Consider the following 26,833-nt stretch of genomic DNA (forward strand, 5'->3'; position numbering starts at 1 on the left):
TTTTGACATATATATACTATATATATCATACCAAGGACCCAGAGCTATTTAAATGAAATTGTTGACCATGTCTGTGTGATGGTAGTGCTGTATCGTAAAGAGATTATTTACTTGAATGGAAACATTAAGCAGGTTCCTATGCATGCATGTAAAATGACAAACTCAGATCAAAAATGGATACTGTAAGACCTTGCTTACTTTTTAAAGCTGTAATCCAGGATGCAAATATCAACCCAAACAGACACCAGAAACACAAATCATTTTAACATTTTTATTATTAAAATATTCACCTACAAAATGGCCTATAAACACTATTTACAGAATAGCGAGCAGTGATGCCTGCTAAGACACAGAGAAAGATATTTATACACACAGAAAGTACTGTGCAACATTGTCAGAGGAGGAGATGAATTTATGGGGTGTGGAGAAAACATACATTTCCCATCGTCTTTATAAGGAGATCACGGGGCTCGTATAAGGAAAAGCTTGGGACTCGGGACACTCTACAGTTATTTCCCTGAGGGACAAACCTGCAGCTGAATCACAAATAATAAAAAACCTCTCCTAATGTGTCAGCATGGACATGGAAATGAGGTATATAAGGTCTCTGATGCAGTACAGTGGACTGCTTACCATTAATATTTGCATACGTATGCGTTTGTAAGAAAAATCAGTCACCAAACATCACAAATGATAAATGATTTGGGCCATTTTTCATTTGATTGATTGAAGTCCTTTCATGAAGCACGGAGCTACAAACACAGCTCTCAGGAATGAACAAATACAACCTTATTTTCAGACGAATGATGATCTGTTTCTAAAATGTTACAGTGGGTTCTGACAGAGTTTCTCAGCACAAACATGACCATAATCAGTTACTTCAAGTAGATTATAAACACCAAAATTGAAGTTAGGTTTTTCACATGACAGTGATGACAGTCCTTTCATCAGTATCCAAGTGCTCTAGAAAAAAGAAGAAAAGACTCATTTGTAGCATAATTGTTGAAAATCTTGTGATCCTCTACTGTAGCAGTGCATAACATTTCACCACAGAAAATATCATTATGTTGATTGTGTTAAAGAAAACAAACCTTTATTGTTGTCTGTTTGCTCTTCTGACTGTTAAGAAAGTTAATATCAACGTGTGAAAAGAATTGCATTGGTTTATTTGCTAAAAACAACTTCAACACTGTTCAGACAGCTTTTTCAACTTACTCTGACTTTTCTTGGGAAGCATCGGTTCACAAATCTCCCGATAACAAACATCCTGCTGTACTTTATAAGTCCTTTTGTACCTGCGAAGAATAAAACGTACTCATGGATTTGATCCACTAGTTCTCTGCATTTCTTCAGCCTTGCAATTTAGATGTTGGAACATCACATATGTCATGATGAGTATAAGCATGCATGCCTGATATGACTTACAGGTAGTGGCACACTCCACCTTCCCAGACAGGCACACTCTTCGTTTCAGAGTAGAGGCGGGTGCAGGGGTGTGGCACTCGCTGGCACACTGCAAACAGCGGTCACACAACATGAGGTATGAATGGTTTAAGTACTGTCAGCAAGGAAAAGTCTGCTGGATAGTTTAGGAGTCGTGTGGAATGGAGCTGGGCCCTGCTCTCTGGCTGATGGATGTTTTTAGGAAAGGAATGTTTAAACAATCTGAAGCTGGATGTTTAGATGAAGAAAAGGAGTCAAGACGGGCGAGGGGACGTCCAGTGTCTCCTCATACACAGCTTCATCAACATCTAATTATTAGTGAAATCAAACTGATGCTGTTTTACTGTGTTGGAGAGGGGAATTAGGGTTTAGGCTGGAGGCCACAGAATGTATTCCCTAGTTAGTGCGGAAAAACAGATTTTTTTTTACACTTTTGGTAAGCTAAAATGCTAAGCTTTAATGCTACCAAGACGACGAAAAACAATCCTATATAGACATCCATTTATATCTCAGCCAATGTATCCAGCTCAAAGTCCACTGATATTTGAAAATATTCATTATTGCAGACTGATCAACTGTATAGACAGTACATGTAAGCTTACTATAATGACATTAAGGTCAATATGTTTTCATATCATAATAAAGTTATCCACAAATCATAATAAGTATCAATGCACGCAGCAATCACACACATTTTCTGATGGAACTCATGACATTGTGTTTTGTTTTTCATAAGAACTGTGATATCTGCAACTGTGTTAAAATATCTGAATTCCTTGATGGAAGTAAAGACTCTGATAGAGTGTAATAATTTTTGGAAAAAACTCTTGTTAAGGTTGTTTTTACAAGAAGTTCTGGATGTCCTGTTGACTTTTGAAAATATATCAATGACAATATGATTCAAGCTGCTTATTGCAGGAGACACCAATGATCTGAATAATTATTTAAATAAATGCATTCCTGTTGAGCAAGAAATTACATCTTATTCATGCTCCTAAGTTAGAATTTTATCAGTTAATATTGGCAGTATGTAACTACTTTGATAAATGTAAACTAATGTTTCCATGATCATTAACTTCAAAAAAGCATTAGACACAGCAAATAATGTATTCCTACTGGCTGTCATCCATATAAAGTAGAAGTAGTAATGACCAATAGATACATTTAATACAAGCTGGCGGCTTGAACTGTACAGTATATCTTAGAAATGAATGAGAGTGTACATGGGGAGATTTCCATCATCTAAAGATTTGGGAATTTGGACTGTTGAGGGATTTGATTTAATTTAGAGAAATAAGGCTTCTCTTATGAAGACAGAAACCCACTTTCTTCATTAATAATTTATGAAATTGTTTTCACAGGCACAGACTAATTGTATGTTCTTTTGAGCTATTTGAGCCCTTAAGAATTTGGCTGAAGATTTACCGATGAGACACGGGAAAATCAAAGATAGAGTAAAATCAGAACAAAGAAGGATATTGTCCACAGATAATTTACTGCTGCCTCATTCAGCCCCCAGAACATTCAAAAGAAACACTGAGTTATAAATGTAACACTGGCTCCCTGAAAAAAGGAAGAAAAGTGGTGCAGTGCAAATAATATGGTGCTTTGTGTCTTTGCTGACACTGTATTCATGTTGCACATTTATGCCCCAAAGCCTTAAAGTTAACCAAGCCATTCATAAATGTCAGAAGGGTCAAATGTCAGCAGAGCGTGTTTCCTGCTTTTAAGAAACCAGAGGTCTATACATAGCTCTGTGCTCTACGTCAGTTTACATGATGAAATGCAAATCTAGATTCTACTGTAAGCTCACACCATGAGATGCTACAGTTACATTGAGAGAAAGCAGCATTAAAACCCTTGGGAACACATAGACAGGACTGTAAATCCTGCACTGACACTCATGACCTATTTGAGTGGCCGTGAATGCTACCACTCAAGTTAATGCATTTTACTTGAAATAACATTATATTATCCATCCATTTTCAACATCATTTATCCTGTTCAGCGTGACAGGGAACTTGGGCTGATCTTAGCAAGCATTTATAGAGTTTCCAATCCAGCTGACCAACCTTTTTTTGGACTTTTGTAGACACAGGGAGAACATGCCAACTCACACAGAAAGCTAGGACCTTCTTGCTGTGAGGCAACAGTGGTACTCACAGAGCCACTGTGCCGCCAAACATTACATTTCCGTCTTATAATTGGGCCACTGATAAAATACTAAGGACGCAATTCTCCAGTTGTACGACAGTTTGGAAAGGAGTTTCTAGCCGCGTGGCTCTAGGGATGGCAGTGTTGGCCTCTTGGTCGGTCCACCACTTTGATCCAGACTGAAATATCTCAACAACTGTTGGATGGACTGCCATGAAATTTAGTACAAACATTCGTGTCCTCCTCACGTTGAATGATTAATCACTTTGGTAATGCCCTGACTTTTTATCTAGCTCTATCATCAGGTCAAAATATTTTTTTTGTCCAATTCTTTGGTGTATGACCAAATACTGCAAAACGAATGACATCCCCATCAGACTCAGCTGTATGTTGTGTTTAGTGCTAATTAGCGAATACTAAACTAAGATGTGAACGTGTAACATTATACTTGCATACATCAGCATGTTAGCATTGCAATTGTGAGCATATTAGCATGCTGATGGTAGCATTTAGCTCAAAGCACCACTGTGCCTAAGGACAGCCTCGCAGAACTGCTAGCATGGCTGTAGACTCTTAAACTTGTGAAGTCATACAAGACTTTATTGTTTTTAAGAAAACATGCGTGTACTCTGCCTTTCGCCTAATGCCTGGATGGGATAGGCCTCCCGCGCCCGTGCAAAGGATAAGCAGACACTGTATATATAATGGATGGATGGATTTACATGGATGTTACTGACTACAGATCAGATGTTTAAGACAAAAATCAACCTCCCTAAAGAAACCATGTGTTAAAGATCCTTGTTCGATGTCCTTAAACATCAACAGAGTGAGTGACTATCCAGCACATTCGCTCATTTGCCAAAAAGCAGCCTACTTTCACTGAACCCACCGCATGTGTATGTGTGGAGAGGAAGCACATAAACTTACACAGTTCACACTGTCTGCCCTTGAACCCTGCTGCGCAGTCGCAGATGAAGGAGTCGCCTCCGTTCACACATGTGCCCCCGTTCTGGCAGGGTAGACTGCGGCAGTCCTGTGGCAACTCTAAAAGACAACAGCTGCCATCAGCATCCACAGTACAGAATGAGTATGGGTCTCAAGTTTCAGGCCCACTACTCCACATTATCTACAGCTGATACCATGTGTTGATAGCCTTTAGCTCTTACACCACTTCCCCTTTTCTTGCCAGTCTGCTTTCCTGAATGTTACACCTTTGTCTTTCAAGGTTAGCATCACATAACACCAATGATAAATTACACACCTAAAGACTAATAAGTAGTCTCTTTCCAACAGGACATTAATCTCATGTATGCGCAGCACAAAAGCTGGGATCAATTACAAGCGCAGATGTGCCACCTATTGGAAACACCTACCAGGCTTCGTTCTTAATCCTTCGTCTTGAATCTCTAGCGCAAGGCTGATTTTGTTCGTTGTTTCTTCCATCTTCTCTAATCGAATTGGTGGGTCAGGTTCTGCAAGGAAAAACATTTCCCGTCATGAATCAGCGTAAAAAGACAAAATGAATGACAGAGGTGACTTCGGCAAAATGTAGATGTTGTACTAAATGAGACACTTTAAAGGTTTTGTGTACATTCCTCAGCCTGGAACAATAGAACACAACATTACTGATATGTCAAAATGGTCAAAATCATGTTATGACATCATGGGCGTAACATCATTAAAAGGGGCAGAACAATCCTAGAAAGGAAGCGTATTCTCTGGAGCACAAGATAACATCTGTAAAATAAAAATGTTTTTCTGTTTAGGCCATAGGCTATACACCACACCTCTGCACTGGGATGCATTAAGTTATGAAAAAGTGAAAATACATTACAAAAAAACCCCCAAAAACATATGAAAATTTAAAAAGTTTATTGCTGAAAGTTATTGTTTTCTGTCTTGTCTCACTTTATCAAAAGTTGCTCGATAAAGCTAACAACATGTTTCAGATAACGTGGGTCTGTTTGTGTGATAGCAGAGAGTTCAGTTTACATTAGAGGACCAGCTATATTTCATCCAGACAGGCCACGGTTAGGACCATATGGTTATAGGACCATGCCCTAAGTTATTCCATCTGCATCAAGATAAGCAAATAAGATTACTCTTTCATTGTTTGGACATCCTGAGAAAATAAGAAAAAACAGTTTCAATATATTGGTGTAGCATGTTAGTTTAATAGCTGTCAGATAATGAAATAATGACCTGCTAAATTAATCTGGCTTTAGAAGCAGAATCAATTACTTTATTTGATTGTGATGTAAAATATTAACATGGCAGCTTTATGTTTTGTGTGAAATACCGTATATAACACATTAAATGTTTTAGAAAAAATGTCAAACAGTGTTATACTAGTGACTCACCACTAAATGTTTATCACATGGTTGCTCCTACTTACTAGTACGATGTCGAATGGCTTTTCGAGGCAAGTGAGTGAACCTAGCTGTTATCTTTCCCCTTCTGTCAATGAGTTCTGTGTATCTGCAACATAGAAGACAATGCTAATTGTTTAACATCGACAGCTGAATTACCAGATGGAACCAAAGTCTTTTTAATAATCATTAACACATTACGTGTTCCTGGGCAATTCCTCCGAGTTCTCTGTTTCTGTTGTGCCTCCCAGGACCTGAGGCTGAGATAGGGGAAGTGTGCGTCCGACCTGAGTCCCCTGTCCAGTCACGGTTGGCCTCTCTCTTCTCCCTGATCTTGCCTCCATTGGCACTGGGTCAAAGGAAATGTATACAGAATTTGTTTTAAAATGAACTTATTTGTAATCATATAATATTTGATAGATTCAGTGAATATGTTGCAACCTAAAAATTCTACCTGTCCTTGCTCAGTGTACTGAAATGTTCACCTAATGGCATATGTTCATATAAATGAAAGGGTTATGAGAAACAATTTTTCTCAAACCCAGGCACTCACAGGTGGTGAAGGCTAAGTGTTGAGGTATGCTATGGATGTGTTCCTGCCCTGTGTTTCTGACGGATGTGAGAGCCACATAGTAGTTCTGTCCTGGCGTCAGTTCACGCAGGGTATATGATCCTAATTTCCAATTTGGCAGGAAGCGACTCCTGGTATTCAACCCTCGGGTCACGTTGACCACAAAGCCATCTGGGACATTTCTCGGGTGGCGGCTCCAGGTGATCAGTGCTGAGTTAGTGGTCACATGTGACAGGGAGAGGTTCTGTGGGGGAAGAGGCCCTGAGGGAAAAACATGGATGGTAAATGTCCTTAATAACATAAATATGTTCTCAATTTGGACTTAATATTTCTTCTTGCTTAATATTGTACATTTACAGATGTTTATAAATGTATCAGTGCACACTTACAAGCTTTTTTCAAATGAGATTACAACTACATTTAAGTGTGTTAGCATTTAGTTCTAATATATACATTCTGTGGTGATATGCAGAAATGTGCATTGTAATTTTTAAATGACAAATGATCAAATGGAAATCCTAACACACTAGCACCTAATCAGGTGTAACCTACTTGTCCAGAACTGCAGTGGTCCAGCTGAGTGGCTAGTGGAGGGAAACTCATCTGGTCTGATTCCACTTTGAGTCAACACATCCACTGTGTACATCTGACCAGGGAGTAATGAACTGGGAAACAGAAAGATGCACACAAAACATTGCACTACAGCAACAAGCATGATACCTGACCTCATCATCCTCATAACACTGTGACGAGCCTCAAAACACTGATGAAATAGTGCCATTTAGTGGTTAAAAGGTATATTACCCTAAGCCATTCAAAGTGCAGCACTTCAACAGCACCACTTAGTGGACACATAGGATGCTGCAGGTCTGCACAATAAATACTGGGTTATCAGTGTTCTTTTGAAGCAAAGTGCAGAACCTGACCTGAAGGTATGCTCAGTGGTGCTCGTGTTGAGCACGGCAGTGCGAGCCTCACTCCCATCTGAAGGCAACAGAGACACGTGCACCCTGCTGACTGCTGCATGATGCGCTGCCTGAACCAGCCAGCTCAGCCAAACCTGAGAGGAGGACACATTGACCACCTGCAGCTGCTCCACCTGCCGAGGTCCTAGCACAGAAACACATACACACTTCCACATGAAAATTCATGCAAAGCATGCACGCACGCAAAAAGTCTCTTACTACAGCATTAAAGAGTGTGCTCACTGGTGCGTATTAGTGCGGTGGCAGGCTGGCTGATGTCGTTGCTGTTGGTGTTGCGTTTGATGGAGAAGGTGGAGATGTTGTACAGCAGGCCGGGCACCAGGCCTCGCATGACGTGGGTAGACTTCTGCCTGTCCAGGAGGTCTGATTTGCGATTGCTCTGGCCCAGGGGACCATAAGTGACAACGAACCCGCTGATCAGGCTGTGTGAGGGCTCCGGCTCATCCCAGCGCAGCTCCACCTCGTTCTCCTCCACACGCAGAACATGGAGACCAGAGGGAGGCAACAGGTCTGGGAACAGTGGCAACCTTACATGTCTAATCCATACATTAAATAATTACAGACTTGTCTTTGCAATACGGTGGATGAGCTACAGAGTATGGGGGTGACAAATGACAAGCTGATTGAGCTGGACACTGATGCAATTTGGTGCGACTCTTACTGACCTTTTTCACAGTCTTTGCCTGTGTGTCCTGTTTTGCAAACACAGTTGTAGTTCCCTCTCCTGTCACTCCTGCAGAGGCCGCGGTTTCCACAAGGTTGCAGTACACATGGGTTCTCCACTTGGGGGTGACAAAGACAAGCAGTTAGTACAATATGGTTCATGTCACAACTGAGTGCAAGTTGTGTGAATCAGTAAAACAGACTTGTGAGGCAGTCACTTACACATCTGGCACTGGTCCCCAAAGAAACCGTCCTTGCATACGCACACATAATTCCGTCTGTGATCCCGACACACACCTCCATTTAGACAGGGGTTGGACTCACACCCGTCCTGCTCTGCACACAGATATTTACGGTAGAATTTGATTGCTGTCCTGTATAATCCGTATGTTAAAATGCATAAGCTCTAAAATTTAACAAGTTGAGTGAACACTATACCTATTTCACAGCTTTGGCCTTTGAAGCCTTGTGGACAATGACACAAGTAGGAGCCAGGCTGGTCTTCACATGTCCCCCCGTGCTTGCAGGGTTCCGACAGGCATTCATTTATGTCTTAAGGGAGATAAAACACACATATACACAGGACCTACACATGTGTGCAGGTGCACTGAATTTTGGCATTTAATATCAGAAGACTTTGATCAGGCTTTACCTGTCTGACAACGCTTTCCACTGAAGCCATCATCACACTCACACTGGTAGGATCCGACGTGGTTCTGACATGTACCGCCATTAAGACATGGCTGTGATAGGCATTCATTGATCTCTGTATTGATGGGAAAAAAGTCTAAATAGCAACATCAAACTAAAACATTTTATATAGTATAAACTGCTGTAATAACTGGAATCTTATTTATTAGGACTTTTCAGGGATTATTAAAAGACAGTGTTTTTGTGTCCATGTGTTGGTGTAAGTTACGGACCCTCACAAATGGGTGGCTGGCTCCAGTCTCCCTGAATACCACAGATGCTCTGAGTGGCTCTGGGCACAGACATGAAGCCTGAGTGGCATATATACACAGCCATGGAGCCTGGTGTTGTTGAGGAGAACTGGACCTCAGCGTGCTTCACTTGTGGAGGTGGCCCACAGCTCAGCTCTGAAATACAAACACGTTGATAATGTCAGCATGGCTGCATAGTAACACAAGCTCACAAACACTGGGGCTTAAAGGAGCTTATCCAGGACAGACTAATGGCAACAGAGGTGTTTTCCATCCAGGCTCTCTGTTTTTGTCCTCCTAAAATTACCTCCAGCATGCTGTTAGAGTGCGTAGACATGAATCATCAGGTCTAATCAGGTCTTCCTTTATTTAGCTTATGCAGACGTTCTATATCTGTACATGTGGGGCCTCCAGTGCAGCAACACTGCTAAGATTATCTTCAGATGGAAAGCCAGTATCTCTACACTTAACAGCTCAGGATATCCTCTGCCTGTGCCAATCTACTACAGTCAACATTGTACAAACTTCAGCATCAGAGTGAGATTTGGACATTATTGTGTGGTGATACACAGTCTGCTTACCTGCGGAGGGTTGTGCTGAGCTCCTGCTTATTTCACAGTGTCTGCCGCTGAAGGCGTCAGTGCATTCACATTTGTACTTTCCTATGTAGTGAAAACATGTGCCACCATTCAGACAGGGGCTGGAGGCACAGGGGTCTGGCTTCCCTGCAAGAAAACATACACACTGAGAGTTATTTTTGATAAACTGTACAGGGTATTCCACAGTTTAGGGCCATAAAAACAGAAAGCTACTTCTAAAAGAACTTCTAAAAGAAAAGCAGTGGAAGATCTATGAGTTCTTGTTGGAACATAAAATGAAAGGCAGTCGCTGATATAGGAAGGTGCTCGGTTATGTAAGGCTTTGTAAACAAGTAAAAGGACTAAAACAATTCTAAAAGATAAGGGTAGCCAGTGCGAGCAGTGGGGTAGTGTGATCTCTTTTTTTAGTATTAGTCAAAGTCCTGACTGCAGCATTCTGAATAAACTGTAATTTTCTTCTTTTTAGGAAACCAAGTAAAAAGAGAGTTGCAGTAATCTAAGCGACTTGTAATAAGAGCATGTATCGGCATTTCATCATCTTTCTGAGTTAAAAATAGTTTGGTGATGTTGAAGATGAAAAATTATATTATTTAAAATTATACTTAATAAAATAGCAAATCAAATTTAGATTAGAGTCTAAAACCAATCCCAGATCTGTAACTTGTGTCTTAATTTGTTTGGACAGACAACTAGACATTGACAGCTGTCTCTGTCTTTCTCCTTTTGATCCTACAAGTACAAACTGTGTTTTCTGCTCATTTGGTTTTACAAAAAATATCAGTGAGACAGGTAATAAGAGCATTCAAAGAACTGGGGTGGTCTGGTGGTTAGAGTCTTATCGTGCATTTCTAAGCATGTATAATGCCTTCACACAAATTTGCAAGAAAAAGGTTTGTGCATTGAGCACAAAATGTTTTGAATATTACTTGAGGGTGGCACTCACCCACTTCACAGTGTTTTCCAGTGAATCTGTAAGGACACACACATCTGTAGCTCCCTGCCTCTTCCTTACAGGAGCCTCCATTGCGGCAGGGACCAGAAGCACAGGTATTGAGTCTAACTGGAAAGAGACAGGGAGAAGGGAATCCTTGACATAGAGACTACTCTAGCTTTTAATCACACAAAATAAATCCGTTCCAGTACATTGCAATTCAAGTCATAATTCAGGAAAATAGCTCATAACTCACAAATTATCATAAGGCTTTCTGCATTGCAATATTTCAAGCAGCATTTCGAGTAATGGCATGTTTCCTGATGAACTAAAGCTGGGTTTGAGCCTGTGTAATAACACACAACTCTGAGGGATGTTTTGATAAAGGCACTTCATAAGTTCATGTGAAGGTATTCTTCTAGTGTTTTTATCAGTTATGCTACCTTTTTCACAGTGCTTCCCCCAGTATCCGTATTTGCATTCGCAGGTGTAGCCTCCGTCCCGCTCATAGCAGTAGCCCCCATTCAGACACGGAGAGGAGTCGCAGACCGATCGGGGCTGTACTGAAAAACACACACCGATACTTGACTGTGTTCCACTGCACTGGGAAACGGTAAACCTCTTTAATTTTATTCAAGCAAGTGGGCTTGGGCCAACCTTTAAAAAACACAGATTATTTGTCATTTTATGATTGGATTCAATACAAAATCTCCCAACAACAGCATAAATCATTTTGAAATGTCTCTCTACATCGTAAATGTAAATTGCAAATGTCACCATTCCTTTTGAAATAGAAAGTGACACTTGTCAAGACCAGTGTGTTTGAAAATGTGTTTATCGCTATAGAAACCAGCTGCTCATGCAATGACACATAGCTGCAAAGTGCCATGTTGTTGGGTTGATGCCTGAGGCTCTTACCATAGGGGTAGAAGTCCTTATGATCTAGCTCTGCTCCACTAGTCTGACATGTACACAGGTAGGTTCCTCCATACTCCAAACAGGGACCTCCATCAGGACATGGCCTGCTGTTGCTGCATGGTGTCTGAGTTACTTCTGAGAGGAAGGGATTGTGAAAAACAAATCAAAGGTTCACAAATTTAGGAAAAATGGCTTCTGGTTTGAGACATTTGTGATCTTACAGTGACCCAAATTTTTTTCACATTCATCAAAGCTCTTGTGAGACACCTGATAGGATTATACGTATCATACCCACCAAACTGACAGTAGAGTCCTGTGTAGCCTGAAGGGCATTCACAAGTCCCATTGCTGTCCATACAGACACCCCCATTCTGGCAAAGGCATTCCTCTGCAGACACAGGAAGAGAGAGAGTGCATGTGTGTGTGTGTGTGTGTGTGTGAGTGAGAGAGAGAGAGAGAGAGAGAGGCTCAAATCTGGAAAGTTTGCTCGAGCTACTTGAAAGCAAGTACTTACATTATGTTAAGTTGTCAGTATTGGTCTAAGTGTAAACATAGGCAGAAGGTATAAATGGTCAACATGTGTACCATATGTTGAGCGTCTTTCATCTGCTATACTGTAAACTGTGTATTGATTCGCTGTCATTTCTCTTTCCCTAAACTTTTCCAACAAAGTTCACAGGACCAGAGGATTACCAGTCAGCATGCTGCACATCCGCTCCGTTCAAATTGTAAGAATGTTTTTATTTTCCTCTCCTTCCTAATTGCAGCAGCGGATCAAAGGATGTGGCCGTATCGCAGCTAAATGGCTCCCCTTTGAAGTCCCGGGAGCTCGGTGGAGGGTATTATTTTTCTGATGATATGGAGCATATTTTGTGACCAAAATGTATGGCCCTGAGGGCAATTAATGGATTGTTAATTTGCAAGAGACACTTTCATTGGCCACCTGTGCGGCCCGGGCCCTTTGATCTGAGAGCCTGATTAGGCACTTCTGAGTCCCACTACTTTCTCTTCCTTGGAGGATCATGCTCCTTTTTCCACTATGCTTTCCAAGTGAGCCAGGCAGGAAAGTATTTGGGAGATTTAAGAGAGCCTATATAAGCACTGATAGTTATTTCAGCTCAAGGGTGAGAAGTAGCATGCATTTGCAATAGCTCAAATAATATTAAAGAGCTTTTGGTGGGAAAAAAAAAAGAAACAACTTGCAACAACTGCTATCAGAGTGTGACACTAACCTCTCATGGGAGCCTGAATTAGCTTTAAGTGACTCGATAATGATTTCCTAAAACAAATATAATGTGATACAGACATGAAACATTAGATAAAATGACTTAATATGCATTTATAAAAGGAAGGTATGAAGCATTAGCTGAGGATAGCATTTTACATAATTTGTGTTCAAATTACCCTATGGTTATGCAAGCAGCAGCTGTGCTTGAAACTATAGTGTGGTGCAATGGCCAACTTCCAGAGAAGCAAGTAGCGGTGTGGAAGCATGCATATTTCAACAGCTTTGTCTGAAGAAATGACCTGAATACCAAAGACCAGCTTTGACTCATAAAGAGGCCTTTTCAAGTCTAGACAAAGCACTTCCTCTTGTTGGTAAACTAATAAAATGTGCTATAAAACAATTATTCACAACATCAAGCGACTGGTTCCCGTAGTAAACTGGGCGAGGCCGTGTCAGTTTTGATAATTACAATAATCCATCATCACAGCAGCCTCTTCCAGGGCAGAGCTCCAAATTCCTGTGGGATAGCACAGCTCCTCTTTAAATACCCCAGTCTGCTCTCTACCTGCCTGCAGTAAGCGTCAGCCGGGCCAAGTGTACAATACCTTCACACTTGTCACCATAGAAGCCTGGAGCACATGTACAGTTGTAGATTCCCAAGCTGGTGTATTCACAAATCTGGTTCTTCTTGCAATCTTCCTCTTCACAGGAGGCTGCATATGGAAAAGAACGACAGGCTGTGGTGTAAGAATCAAACTGTATGTGAAAAAAATTGGCAAAGCTCTAGCTGTAGCTGTACTTGCTTTTACCTGTTTGGTTTTCTGCCTCAGTTGAATTGACCTGAAGCACCACCAGCTCTGAGAGAGGAAGATAAGAACGGGCTTTAAAGGTTTGGTTAATCCAAATAACATATTTCCTCACTTACTTCTGTTCGTATTTAGCAATGCAGATAATTTATGGATTTATTTGCCCAGGTTTGGAGAATCCTGCTGTGTCTGAGATATATGCTGCCACCCCAATACAATGGGGGTGAATGGAATTTAGTCACAGCATTGAAAAAAAAAATACATTAAAAAAATTTAAAACAAGATGTCTTTCCAGAAAAAGTACCCCTGTTGCCAATCCATATACATCACTGTCAACACTTGTTACAACAGAAATAGTCCCTATGAACACTGTGAAATTCCATTCACCTCCATCATCAATCAAGAGGTAAATGAGAAAGATCTGATACAGTATATAAGAAATATACGAGAAATGTGTAATAATAGCAGTCTGATTGATTATTATTTGCCAATATTAACGCATCATAGATATATTGGTGCATTTGTTGGCCGATAGGACACAAGAAAATAGTTGGTTTATATCACACATTTATGTTAATATATGAATAAAATCAGAATATTGGTCAATATATCGCTATCAGATTTACTTTGTAATTTGAATGAACCGACCCTCCAAACAAGACTTGTGCAGATAGTAACAGAGCAAAACAGACACATAATTTATTAGCCTGATATGCAGTTAGGCGTATGGACAAACAGACGTAAGAAATTTGCATATGCCACAGTCCTCAGTCAAGATGTTGTCAAGATTTGTGACCGTATTAAAAATTCTACAAGGCAATTTTTTTGGTAAATGGCAAATAAAGTATGTGATAAAGTATGATGAAAACGTTTGCAGTGGCAATATATCTGAAATTCTTAATAGAATTTGGTGTAACCACGGAACACTGGAGAAGTGACAGAACCAGCTCACTTAAGTTCATAGCCATAAACACTCATTTTGCTGTCAAAGAGATATGATAGGTTTCCTATTGTGCTTGTCCCAGTTGGAGAAATGCTATATTACAGGAAGCCAAACAGAAAGGCAAAAGGAGGACTTATAGGCTATGTAAACATTTTCTATCAAGAACCATTTTTCCAAACATACTTTTCTGGCAGATTTCAAGTTGAATTCAAGTCACCTGTCTCGCAGAGCGTTCCAGTGAAGGCAGCGGGACAAATGCAGGTGAAGTTGTACACCTGATCGATGCACTCCCCTCCGTTGAGACAGGGCTGCGACTCGCATTCGTTTATGTCTGGAGGATACACAAAAAAGAGAAGTTTATCTGCTGTTAATTCAGTTTCACATTCAAATTTTCAATCTTCACATGGAAAAGCAAGAGGTCGTCATCTAAGACATTGAGCTGGATTAAGAGCAGTGAACTTCCCTTCTGAAAGCATAGAGTTTCATTGAGGTGTCTGGTATTAAGAGTAATCCAGTCTCATGTAGATATAAGGATTCATGAACTGTGCAGGGCCTGATAATTTAATTCCCTATTGGGTTCAAGTTTCATTGACAATCAATCACAAGAGGAGCCGGATTAGTAAAGGTCTTTTCGGAAACCTGACTTCAGTGAACTTCCTCACTGTGGTTCATTGCTACATTGTGTGACCCAAGAAAAAAAAAAAAAAGTTGTTTGCAAATGAATTCAACCATAACCTCAACTTGGACCCGTTTGTCTAGGTAGACTGGGAAACTCTTTGGACAAAAACATCTGCCAAAATGACTGAGTTTGATGTAGAAAGCAGCAGAAAATATTTCCTCTGGAGGGAGATGCCTACTTTCCCCCAAACTGTGAAAAACCCCGCTCACCTGTCTCACACAAGACACCAGTGTAGCCCGGTTCACACACACAGGTGAAATTGCCAGCGCCTTGTACACACAACGCGTTGTTGAGGCACGGTCTGTCTTTGCACTCGTCAATGTCTGTAACACACACAAACATACACACACACACACACACACACACACAGGCACAGAGAGACACGCTCATGGAATATTTACTCAGCTGATTAATATATCCGCCACACTGCTCCCCTCACTCTGCAAGTATGTGCTGCTGGCTGTGAAAGGTATTAGAAGAGGTTTGATACATCTCCATAGGCTGGACTGTGGGAATAGGCACAGAAGCTCCAGAGAGGCTGGCCCAAGATATTCTAAAATACTGTTTTTGGGTGGAAACTGCTTAATGAGGCGCAAAAATACTTTAATTAATCAGAGTTTTTCCAGGTCTTCAGCCTATTTAGTGCATGCAGAGGCTAGGAGAAGAAACGTGGATTTTTTGATGTACAGTAAAAATGTCTATTTAGCTCAACTTGTTTTGGGGTCATTTCTTGCTATTGTGAGCAATTTCCACATTTCAGTGTGATTCGACAGAAGGTATTCTAGAAAGAAGAAATAAAAAATGTAATTGCAACCACAGTATATACCAGCTTTGAGGCAAAGTGTCCTTTGTACCTGTTTCACACTGAATCCCGGTGTATCCAGGAGGACAGTGACAGATGAAACTATTAATCTGGTCTTCACAAGTTCCCCCGTTCTGGCAAGGATATGAGGCACACTCATCGACATCTACAGAGACAGGGAGAAATACAAAGGAGGTAGTGTGACTCTTTTAATTAAAAGAAAACATCTGGCAAGGTCAGTTAGTAAGGCAATGTCCGAGGAGAATGCAACAGATTGGCCTGAAGCTGATACAGGTATTAAGGAAATATCCGGGTGTCTCTTTGGCAAGTCAGGTGAATTCTAGTATTTTTTTTTTTACAAGTTGACATTATTTTTCCTGGCTGATCTCAGGTAGATAGGTATTCATTCATAGTGTGCAGCGTGTGTCAAGCACAACAGAGCAGCAAGCAGTGTCAACCATAACTCACCAATCTGGCATCGTCGACCGGTGAAGCCAGCCAAGCAGGAGCAAGTGAAGGAGGGGTTGCCTGTAATACAGTCATCGATGCACTGGCCTCCATTCAGACATGGTCGCAGGTGCGGGCACACTGATGCTGTAGAAAGAGGTCAATGTAACAGGAATCCTAGAAGCAAAAGTGTTAAGACAGCCAAGACTAGAAGAACTAATCTCTTAGAAGCAGGTCTTACCAGAGTTATTGCATCCACCCACTTCCACATTTGCATCATCTATACGGAAGACCCATCTGCCCGGGTAGCCCACGTTGGTGGTTCCCTCAACGTTCACCACATCGGCTGTGCGAGAGCCGGGGATGTTGAAATAGCGTTTGCCATCACCAGCATTGAAACCTGCCTGGGAAGAGAGTAACAAAGAGGCAGACATCACAAAGAGGCAGACATCACATCGCTGAATTAGAGTTTAAACACCTGACAAATCATCACAGGAAGCAGATCATACTGTACATTCCAAATTATGTCACCATAAGCAAATAACTATGTGATCTTACCTGCGCTGCTATCCCTCCTAGCCCAGCCAGGTTTCCTCCACTGCTGGCATGCATGCCTGTGGTCCAAGTAATGTTATTGTACTGGAATATAGTGAAGGAAAGCTCTCCATCTGTAATAAGCACCACTTGGAAAGTATTTACCTGCATAGAGAAGAAAAGGCTTGGTTAAACCATTTCCTGATTTCCATGAAATCAGGATATTTGGTAATAATAACTCCTCATATTAATGGTACAGATTCCTAAATCTCAGTCAGGCTAGACACATAATAGACTTCTCTAGGCCTGTTGTTGAGGCAGATAGCAAGAACTTCACAATTACCATTAAAATGAAACCCAACAGATGTGCTTTCTAACCACATATTATATCCCAATTTTAACAAGTAACAGCAAGGCTATTTCCTGGGACTTTGAGATTATGTAGGCCAGTGGTTCCCAGTAGATCATCCCTATTAGATGAGCTCAAGTACCCACCCGTCATGCTCCAAATGTGCTCATTTCAGTTGATTTTGAAGTGGATGAACACTACAAAAAGTGGATATTGCTATATTTTTTCTTAAAAGTTTGCATTCTTACTACTACCACTTGGAATGGCAGAACCTGGATCTTTCAACCATTTATTCATTATATGTAGCTAACTATTTAAACTGGTTATTCATTACCTTAGGTAATTATTTCAACTGTTTATCCATTACTTTTAGCAAACTATTTGGAATTATCTGCTAGCTGGCTTTACGATCTTTACGAGCTTTACGGTGTGTACTATGCTGTAGCCTATTGTAGCTGGTAGCATACTGGATGGTTACTTTCCTCTTAAACACAAATATATGGACATATTTTTTTTTAAATCAAATCAGAATTAGAATGTTTTCAAACTAAGTGAGCCACTGCACAATCTTTCCATATACCCCCTGGCAACTGGAGAGGTACCCTCTTGGGTACAAGTACCCCTGGTTAGGAATGACTGATCTAGGCCAAAAATATACTTAAAACTTACATAGAGAATCAGAGCTGCAAACTACATGGTAGAAAGTTGTACAGTTAAGTGTGAGTTTATACCGGTGTGAGGGAGTTGCCTCCAAAGAAAGTAACTTGAAGCCATGTAGAGATGAGGACCCATGTTGCATTGAAGTTGGGGAACTCTGAAAAGTATGTCCTGACATCACCTGAGGCCCTCCTCAGGATGGAGGGCTCCTGGCTCTCTCTGTAGAAGACTCTCCCTGCTCGACGGTTGTCCACATCAGCCCAGAATGGTGCCACAACCCTTCTGTCCCCGGCGATTGGAAAAGCCACAGGTGTGAACTGAGACACCTCCCTCAGGAAAGATACCAGGCCATTGTTGTTAACCTGAGGAGGAAAGAGTTGGAGTTAAGAGTATCTGAATAAGATTAATAATACAGTGATATATTTTGTTCAACATGTCAGATGAAGCCACTGTGACTTGTTTGTAGGATGAACCGGGGTTAGAGAGGAAGTACTAAGGAGAAGAGGCGAAGGTGGACAAACACAGGTAGTCTGACCTCAAGAGGCAAACAGCATGGGGCAGCGGACGGTCCCATAACACATGTTTGCACTTCTCATGTAGCAAACAGACGCTACCTTTATTCTGTGAAATAACAGCAGCTGAGAAAACGAGGTTTCTGCTGCCCACGCACCTGCAAAGTCATCACACCAGGAAGGACGTTTACGGCCTTTAAATCCACAAATGTCTGCCAACAGCAAAGTAACCAAATAAATGAACCCATCCTGCCCTCGTCCACATATCACCTCTGTGAAAAAATGCACAGTCAGCGCTGCAGCTATGTACTGTAGCATGGTGTAATATCAACTTCTTAAATGGTCAATGATTAGTGTATTGCTGAAGCAATTAGGCGATTAATTGGTTCGTCAACTGACAGAAAACAAAACCAACAATCACTTTCACTCTCAAAAGTGAGAATTTGCTGGTTTTCTCTTTTTTATATCATTGCAAATGGAATATCTCTGGATTTTGGACTGCTGGTCAGAAAAAACGGCAATGTGAAGACAATTTTGATGGGTATTTTTTTACCATTTCTGACATTTTATAGACAAAGTAAGGAATTTATCACAGAAAATAACTGACAGATTTATAATGAAAATACTCGTTGTACTCACAGATTGTTTTTTTATATTATTTTTACACTTTAGGTATTTCGTTGTTACTCTTAAAGGTCCAGTATGTAACATTTAGGAGGAGCTATTGTCAGAAATGGAATATAATATTCATAAGTGTGATTTCATAAGTGTATAATCACGTAAAAATAATAATCATTGTGTTTTCATTACCTTATAATGAGTCGTTTTATCTACATAGGGAGTGGGTCCACTTCCACGGAGGCCGCCATTTTGCACCGCCATTTCTGCAGTAGCCCAGAATGGACAAACCAATCACTGGCTCTAGATTGGACCTTTTGCGTTTTTTGCGAGTTTCATGGCCACTGTAATTTCTCCTACACGCTCAGAACGGGAGGGTGAGGCGAGTGGTATTCAAATGGTTGCAAAGTGCAATTTCACTGCTTGATGTCACTAAATCCTACACACTGAACCTTGCTGCATTAATTGATTTTTTGGCTACTTGGGGGCAGCAGAACAAGATGTAAACACAACATTGAAATTTTACCAATTTATAAGGTGTACTAACATGACTAACATGTACGTAAACAGTTGCCTTACGCATCTAGCAGAGAGCACAGAGAAAGATTATCATTCATTTAGAGATGTGTTTCTGTCCACCTGGTAAATGTAAGTCAAATATTCACTCACACTTTTTAGCTCTGTTTTAGTCTCCAACAACTCCAGGTGGAACAATCTGACTCTTTAGCTACTAAATGATCGATCCACTAACTTTTTCTGTCACTTGGTGCTGGGCAGGTAGTGTACAGTTGGTTTATCAGAGCTTTTTTTGCTAAAAACAGCCGCCTGCTGCTTCTGGAAACAAGGTTAATAAAAGTGGTGAGACGGAACCAAAACAGTGATGTTACAGGCAGTAAAACCAAAACAATGAGCTTAAAGATGCTAAAAAACTCTGTAAAGCTGAAGTGAACTGCAAAGTTGGGTGATAATTCTCTGTGGGTTTGTGACTACAAGTAACCGCTTTCACATTACACAAAGTAATTTGATCCATTGTCAATATAAAAATATTGATTAGTGCAGCTATAATCTACAGTGTGAAAATGGATTACAAAATTGCAATAGAGCAACAGGACTACAAACTGAAAGCCACAGAACCAAGACAGTAAATGTGATAAATGTGTTTTGCTAAAGGGTTCCCTGCCATGGTGCTAGATCAAAGAGGTACTTTGAGTTGCAGGAAGAGGTACAGATTATTGATATAAGAAAGATCAGGTGTACAGGAAGTAAATGAGGTATGTTTCGGGGACGGGTGGAATTTATTTAAGGGAGAAAGTTGTTCAGAAAAAGAAGTAAAATGCCTCTAGGAGATAAGAATAATTAAGAGATTTCTGTTATAGATTTAAAAATTGCACTTAAATGGTAAATGGTCATTTGGAGAGAGTGCTTATGTAACAAACATTAGATTGTGTCCGACCAGCCACTGAACTAAATTTTGAACATCCTAAGAAACAAGCTGCTAAACCTGAGTGTAAAGTTATACAGGCTGAAGGGTTAAATCCCCATGAAAGGCCTTCATTCATTCATACATCATTTCTGCATATTATCAACAGGGGGAGATTCTTCCCACCATGGCACTTATCCTGTTTCTCCTAATCGCTGGCGTGAACTTTGCCTTTCTGCATTCAAGCCGAGTGGCATGTGACAGTGACAAAGCAACGTCAGATGGCTCGGCTTTGCTGCCTGCATGTATGAAAACCATAATTTGAAGGACTTTGCTGTAAAAACAGCAGAGGAAGTTTTGTTTGGCACAGCACGGGGGCTAAGTTAATTGCCCGACCACAGTCTTCCCCTCAGCATCAGCATGATGTGGTGAGAACGTGGCTGATGTGGGGAAAAAGAGGACCGACTGCAGGGGCAGGGCCTAGGGGTCAGCCAGAGCGCCATCTGATACCGGGAGAAAAACAAGAGAGAGGGCACAGGGCTGGATGAATGGAGGGATGTACATGATTTACAAACCTCCCACACCCACATACCCACTAATGAGAGACCTGTGGTGGCAGTGGTCTGGAAGTCACCCATCTTACAGTAAAATTAGTGTAGGAAACCATGCTGAACACTAAATAGAGTTCATACTCCGATACTGGAATATGTTTAATCACCTAATCCAATCTCTTGTAGCATCTGGAACTGTTTAAACAAGTGTATTTCTTACTTGTTAAGATTTTTTAGGGGACTTACTCTTTACTTTGACATAGCAATGACCTTTGAGGAATTTAAACTGAACTTGGGACCTTTTTCTTTGCTTCATATCACATACTTTTCTTCTTCTCATGGATTTCAACTAGACTAACTAGTACAGACATCCAGTAAAGGGTGGTTATGCATCACACTTATGTGAGAGAGTGAACGGGTTCAGAGCTGCCTTGTGTTATGCTGTAACATGACCAAGGTCAGAATCACAGGGGAGAGAGGTGTGATCAGTCAACCTTGTAAGAAACATCTCTCTCCCCATATTTCTTTCTCTCACTCTCAATGGTGCCACTCCACTCTACAACTCCCTTGTTATTTTTTGGGAATTCTTTGCCGGATATAGCCAGGATTTTGCTTGGGTGGTTTTCTTTAGAGCCAAGCAATTTATGGACTAAAATAAACTTTCATCTGGCTTAAGTCAAGCCAAAGCAAACCCCTGAATGAAAAAGGTGCCCATGGATCAACTCAGGAAAACATTAGTTTTCCTTGTCAAAAATGGAGGTTTCACAGTTACAAGCTTGTCAAGTTATTTGACGAGACCAAAGGAAGCGACTACAGTCTGACAGTCTGTGCACTTGGCCTGTCTCCTTAGCCCCGGTTTACCTTTATCTCCAAAGAGTTTAGATTGAGGCAATAAATCCTGTCTGGAACAGTGTAGCAGGACTCTCATACAACTTCTATGATGCAAATGATGTGGAGGTTTGGTGCAAAAAGATGTGAGTGCACTGTTTACATGGTCTGTATAATGTAGGAAAATGTATTTAACAAAAATATTAATTTGCAAATCAAATAGTATGAAGTTACAGAGGAATTCCAAAATACTTACATCAAGTAATCTAAAGTTAAGAAAATTTAAAATTAAGACAATTTCAACTGAATTTGTGATCAGTTAAAAATAGCCTACTTCCAGTTAAAAATATTGCATACTTCTACTGATGAGTAGCCTGAAACTACAAATGCTGTAAATAAAGAAAGGTAAGGGGGAAATTAATTGTGGAGGGCATGAAGTGAAAATGAAAAGCCAAACTATGTGGACATGGTGCACAAAGAAACATACATGCATAATAGCATGATAAACCAAAAACCTGAACTAATGATAGTAATTAAATATATTTATATAAAGTTTTAGGCTTAAAGTCTTAATTGAATAGTTGCTTACTTGCTGAGCGTTACATGAGAAGGTGCACCAGACTATTTTTTTGGCTGGGTGCAGTGACTTCCTGGAGTCTTGTCGTCACTGTGAGCTTAAGAGGCAACCAGCGGAGACTCCAGGAAGTCACTGTGCCTGGCCAAGAAATAGTCTGGTACATAAACCCCCCATAAAACCACAACTTGTTGTTTTTACACAAACAAGCTTCCAGTGTTTATGCTCAGATAAGCTAACCATTGCCTGGCTGTAGCTTCATATTTAATGGACAGACATGAGAGTGGTATCAATCTCCTCATCTAACTCTCCGCATAAGCTTATTTCCCAAAATGTCGAACTGTTGAAAGTGCATCATTTACTTTAAGGCTTTTTAAAGTATGTGCAGCTATATCTTGTCCATGGTGGATGAACTGTTTCTAACATCACTCAGTCACATCTCTCATCCCACACATGTATATAAAAAGCACCCATGCAGAGTACAAAGAATAAAACTTTCTGCACGCATCTTTGGGCCATACACAGTGGTGAGTGAAAGTGAGTGAATGAAATTGCACAAACTCCAAGTGTTGAAGCTCTTCAGAAGAGCAGATGAGCACTAGCAGATGTGCAATCTGTAAAGAGTGCAGTTACAGCGTAGCACGTTCTTGGCAGGATCCTTTCAAAATGTATCTGAATTTTGTTTAAATATAGTTTTCTAATTTCTAATTACAGACAAATGCTATATTATCGTGTACATTTTAATACTATGAATTACACGTTTCATCATATGAACATATACAATGAGCCCTAGAAAACCTTGAGTCTTTTCACTGTCGATGAGTTTATCTATCTACAATAAAAGCCTTTGATCATAACCATCTATTCTCACATCTGCTTTTAAACTTGTGTTCTTTGCTCTCTGACCTTGGACATCCTCCTTCATGTTCTTTACACTGGCCATCCGTAAGAGTAGTTAATCCGTGAACTGCATTGTTTGGAAGCCCCTAAAACGCTTTGCAGATACATCTGTGTTCTGTTAAAGTGACTGGTCATTTCTCAGATAAAGCAGCTGGACAGTTCCAGGGGGAAGACCCCTGCCATGTTATCTGAGGCGTGGGAGGAGGGGAGGGGGACCTGGAGGAGGAGGAGGAGAAGCAGGAGGAGGAGGAGGAGGAGGAGGAGAGATCCCAGCAACATGTGAAAACTCCCAGACACAAACCATAACAGAGGGACGGCCTGGTTACCAGGAGGCAGAAGTGGGACTGGAATGGGACCAAGTCAGGGGGGACCCATGTTTGTAAAGGAATTTGTAGGGTCTGTTTATGGGACATTAGAGACCTCTGTAACCAAGTGTCACATGGCAGTGGCAGTCTTTAAATCTACTGCCGTATTTGTAGATCAGCAACTGCTAAAAATAAGATGTCTTAATTCAGGAAGGAACAAAGGCTAATAGTTTAACAGGATCGGCTGTGAGGTGTTTCAAGGTATGTGTACTGCTAAATAGAATCAGTTATGATAATAAAGTAAGACAGCACTCACAAACCATCTAAAATCAGTTTGGTTCTACAGCTTCCATGTGGCCCAGAGGCATGGAATAAACTCCTGGAAGAAACTATTCATACAAATTTAGCCCCTTAGTGCTCACTGAAATATTAACTGTTCGAAGCAGCTCTCTGGTGGCAGAGATCACCATGTGGCCCGTGCACTTTACAGCAGATGTTTAATGGATTCAGGTGAGGCATTCAAAATGAGCGTGACTGTAATTTCAAGTGCCTGTCACAATCTGTTATGCCTTGCGTGACTACAGAATTACAGTCCAATGAGATGCAGAGTGAGGTGCAGGATATCACATCACAACTAACACAGCACATTTCAGAATGTGGAGTACTCAGATTTCTAAGTCTATCAGATGATAATTCAATCTAAGATGAACAAGCCAAACAACAGTAACTTGTCTTTTCTTGTCTAATTTGACTATTGTGTATCAGTATTATTACAGAAGTGATGCACTGGAATTCATTACAAAACTCACAAGAAACACAATGTGACAGCGATTGTGATACAAAGAAGCTCCAGACTGGTGCGTTTATAACTCTTCAGAAAGACACTCGAACACTGCATTTAAAAATACTGTCACTGTATATGCACTGTGTGTAGATGCAAAAGAGTTTTAAAAATGTCTTAATTGGGAGACTGACCTCACCGCCCTGGTGCAGATGCCTAGATTAGAAATACGACCTTTGACCTTGCCCATTGTTGCCATGGTTCCTCAGCCTCCCCTGCCCATGGTGTGAACAGGGAGGAGGCAGGCGGGGCTCAGAGCGAGGAGGAGGGGATTCAGAGAGCGAACGTGGATGCATAACCACAACAGGTGGTGTTGATTTAAGGGAGTTCTGCCTTTCCATGCGCTGGAACTGAACCCAATACATGACAAAGGCAGATCAAAGTATGTTTCACTGTGGTGCGCGAAAATCCTTGTCAAACCATTCAGCTTCCTCCCTTGAGCACTGTTTCTCTCTCTCCGGCGTGCATATTTTCCCCCCACTCTCTCTGAAAAAGAACTGCTCACAGATGCTCCGCGGCAACAGTAAGAACACAAACTGTCATTTCCTTTAACAGCTCATTGTAGACTTATTAGAACAGGGCTTACCACTGTTCTGCTAATACTTTCTCTCTCACTCTCCCTCGGTGTACTTGAGAGCCCTCAGCGTGCGAGGAGGGCAGATGTAAAGTGAAGAGACTGTCATGGAGGATTATGATTCCACCCGTAGGGGGAAAACGCGATATTCTACAAATGAGGTTACACACCGGAGCTTGTGAGTGCACACAAACATATACAAACTCTCAAAGGGCACTGCAATGTAGTATTTGGCTGCGTGTCAAATCAAATCTCCCTGAAGCTCTTATACAATCCACACCATGTCAGTTTCAATTGCCAACTGCCAAGTGCATGCACACACATACACGCTGACATATAAAGACGTAAACACACACACAACGGTAAAAACACACTGCTCTGTACTCACATAGAGACCTGTGTGCCTGTCTCCAAAGAAGGGGAAAGCAACAGAGATCTCCACGAGCCTGGAGCCTCCGTCGTCCTGAGCGATGGTCTGGGAGTCCCCCTTGTCCTGGCCAAAGGGGTAGAAGTCCTCTAGGGGCACAGCGGGTTCCACCCTAGGCAGCAGGTCCAGGGAGAGCAGGGTGCAGAAGCAGGGCAGCAGGGCTCGCAGCACCAACACCATGGCCTCAGCCACCCAGGGATGGAGCTGACAGCAGGCACCGCGGAGGGGAGGGAGGAGCACACACACCTGAGGCAACAAGAGCAGAGCAGAACAGGACAAGACCGTACGTTCCTCCTCTCAACCACAGCAGTCTGAATCCTCCCCTGACTGCTCTCTCTGGCTCTGCCTCTTTCTCTCCTCACTTGTCCTTTAGTAGTGAACTGGGCTTCTTGTGTGAGACAGGGGAATACTGTAGATTCCTTGCATTCTGCTTGCTGCTGGGTACTGCATGAGCTACACTCTGTCTCACTGAAATGAAACGAGGGAAGGAATGAAAGAGGGGGAGCAGCGTGATTCAGCTGAGATGTTGTTTTTTTTTTTTAACAATCCAGCGATTTGGTCCCTGATGGTCAGCTAAGAAATATCCTCAATAAAAGCTCTATTCTGCCTGCCAAAGGAGTTCTTTCAGATTTGGCCCCACCTCCCCCACAGGGATTCACTACCTTGCATAATTAGCTCCTTCCAGCCAATCGCTGAAAAGAGGCCGGTAACTGGATAACCACTGGGCGGATCTATGATAATCAAAGGGCTGCTTTAAAGAAACTCTGACAAGATTTTCCCCTTTCAGTGAAACTCCTACTATGTACAGTTACCAAGGCATGCAAGGTTGCACAGTGAGAAGACATGCATGTGCACTGTTGTGAAAATGCAATACTGTACAGTTAGTATGGAACTAAAATGAAAGAGAAGAGTGAAAAGGAGTAACTGGCTTTTAAGATACTTACACACAGTAGATGCATGTGTGGATGAAAGCCCACAAACACATGGAGAACCCAACATATTTGTGGTTTCTAATCAGCAAAGGGAAGACCACATATTAGCTAAAGATTTTAGGGTTGTGAAGAATTACCAGAGAAACTTTCAAGGAATGATGATCCCCACAGACCTTGGCATCTGCAACGATCTTTGAAAGAAAACACTGAAGACAGCACTGGCAACTGAGAGCGAAGGTCATTCTCTCACCCACAACACTAAACCAACAAAGGCTTTTAATGGTGCGAACCAAACGCCAGAACTCACATGCCATGAAAGGGCAGTGCTGTC

At 41.3% G+C, this 26,833-nt stretch overlaps 1 protein-coding gene across 4 annotated transcripts; it reads right to left on the bottom strand.

Annotated features, from left to right (window-relative positions):
* Nucleotides 1-257: 257 nt before the first annotated feature.
* On the bottom strand, nucleotides 258-26,768 carry sned1 (sushi, nidogen and EGF-like domains 1). Of its 4 annotated transcripts, XM_044199244.1 has the most exons (32): nucleotides 25,532-26,768; nucleotides 18,095-18,382; nucleotides 17,039-17,179; nucleotides 16,722-16,884; nucleotides 16,502-16,627; nucleotides 16,086-16,199; nucleotides 15,441-15,554; nucleotides 14,770-14,883; nucleotides 13,613-13,660; nucleotides 13,409-13,516; nucleotides 11,871-11,963; nucleotides 11,576-11,710; nucleotides 11,101-11,220; nucleotides 10,670-10,786; nucleotides 9,709-9,852; nucleotides 9,110-9,283; nucleotides 8,839-8,952; nucleotides 8,625-8,738; nucleotides 8,409-8,522; nucleotides 8,189-8,305; nucleotides 7,746-8,033; nucleotides 7,464-7,647; nucleotides 7,090-7,202; nucleotides 6,520-6,798; nucleotides 6,168-6,315; nucleotides 5,993-6,075; nucleotides 4,971-5,069; nucleotides 4,525-4,641; nucleotides 1,426-1,513; nucleotides 1,216-1,295; nucleotides 1,092-1,119; nucleotides 258-963 (listed from the first exon to the last, which is right to left on the bottom strand). In XM_044199244.1, exons 1-31 carry the CDS (start codon nucleotides 25,748-25,750, stop codon nucleotides 1,094-1,096), a joined length of 4,182 nt encoding a protein of 1,393 aa, XP_044055179.1. In that variant the 5' UTR covers nucleotides 25,751-26,768; the 3' UTR covers nucleotides 258-963; nucleotides 1,092-1,093. The 4 variants fall into 4 exon arrangements, with proteins under 4 accessions (XP_044055179.1, XP_044055178.1, XP_044055177.1 ...); XM_044199243.1 differs by lacking the exon at nucleotides 1,092-1,119 and having other exon boundaries at nucleotides 11,576-11,707; XM_044199242.1 differs by lacking the exon at nucleotides 1,092-1,119.
* Between the last annotated feature and the right edge of the window lie 65 nt (nucleotides 26,769-26,833).

Source organism: Siniperca chuatsi, linkage group LG6 (assembly GCF_020085105.1).
Source record: "Siniperca chuatsi isolate FFG_IHB_CAS linkage group LG6, ASM2008510v1, whole genome shotgun sequence".
NCBI classification, from domain to species: Eukaryota; Metazoa; Chordata; class Actinopteri; order Centrarchiformes; family Sinipercidae; genus Siniperca; species Siniperca chuatsi.